Source organism: Trachymyrmex cornetzi, unplaced genomic scaffold (genome assembly GCF_001594075.2).
Source record: "Trachymyrmex cornetzi isolate Tcor2-1 unplaced genomic scaffold, Tcor1.1 scaffold130, whole genome shotgun sequence".
Lineage (NCBI taxonomy): Eukaryota > Metazoa > Arthropoda > Insecta > Hymenoptera > Formicidae > Trachymyrmex > Trachymyrmex cornetzi.
In genome coordinates this window covers 532,997-533,760 of record NW_017295873.1, presented here as the reverse complement: position 1 = coordinate 533,760, position 764 = coordinate 532,997, and the positions used below count along the sequence as shown (strand labels likewise).

General features: G+C 29.1%; 1 protein-coding gene across 1 annotated transcript; it reads left to right on the top strand.

The window, feature by feature from the left end:
- Positions 1-36: 36 nt before the first annotated feature.
- Positions 37-502, top strand: LOC108770644 (uncharacterized). Its single transcript, XM_018522318.1, has 2 exons — positions 37-210; positions 301-502. The coding sequence occupies exons 1-2, from the start codon at positions 104-106 to the stop codon at positions 500-502; spliced, it is 309 nt and encodes a 102-aa protein (XP_018377820.1). The 5' UTR covers positions 37-103.
- Positions 503-764: the final 262 nt, after the last annotated feature.

The window sequence follows — 764 nt, the reverse complement described above, 5'->3', positions numbered from 1 at the left end:
TAAATTCTATTTTCCATTATTGAATTATTAGGTTTTGAAAATGCAGCATGGATGAAATCTAGACGGACTTACCTTAGAGATTGTTATACAAAAGCAAAAAAAAATGAAACGTTATATATCCAGCGGATCAGGTGCAGAAGCAGGACAAAAAAGTTCGTTTCGCTTTTATGCAAGGATGCAATTTTTAGAAGAAGTAATGCCAGTAACCCCGTATGTATAATAATAATTATATTGTCATATATAGGTTTTAGAATATGAAATGTACATATATTTTCATTAGTTGTTATTGTAAAATTTTAGTACCACGAGTTCTTTATCACGCAACGTAACTTCTGAAGAAAAAAATGAACTGAACGAAGTCAATTTAAGTATCCAAGAATCCAGTAGTATCATATATTCTCCAAGTTGCAGCACGGCAAGCATTCGTGAAAGATCAGATAGTTCGGACGATTGGAAATCATCATCAAGCGGAACAAAGAGTAGGTTAATTTGGAATAATTAATAATCCTCTTAGATTTTCATATTGAATTCATATATTTATGTAGTCTTTTTTTCAAAACTTTTCATAAATTGTCATAAGCTTTTATTATACATTTGTACGCGTTTACACATTTATTTAGCGGTGATACTAAAAAATTTCAAAAATTCTCGGCAGATATTCAATTTAAAAATAATTTCGTAGCCTCAAAAACTTTTTTTAAATTTTATCTTAAAGAGATAAAGATATTTCATTCAAATACCTATACACTTGGCAAATAACGTTC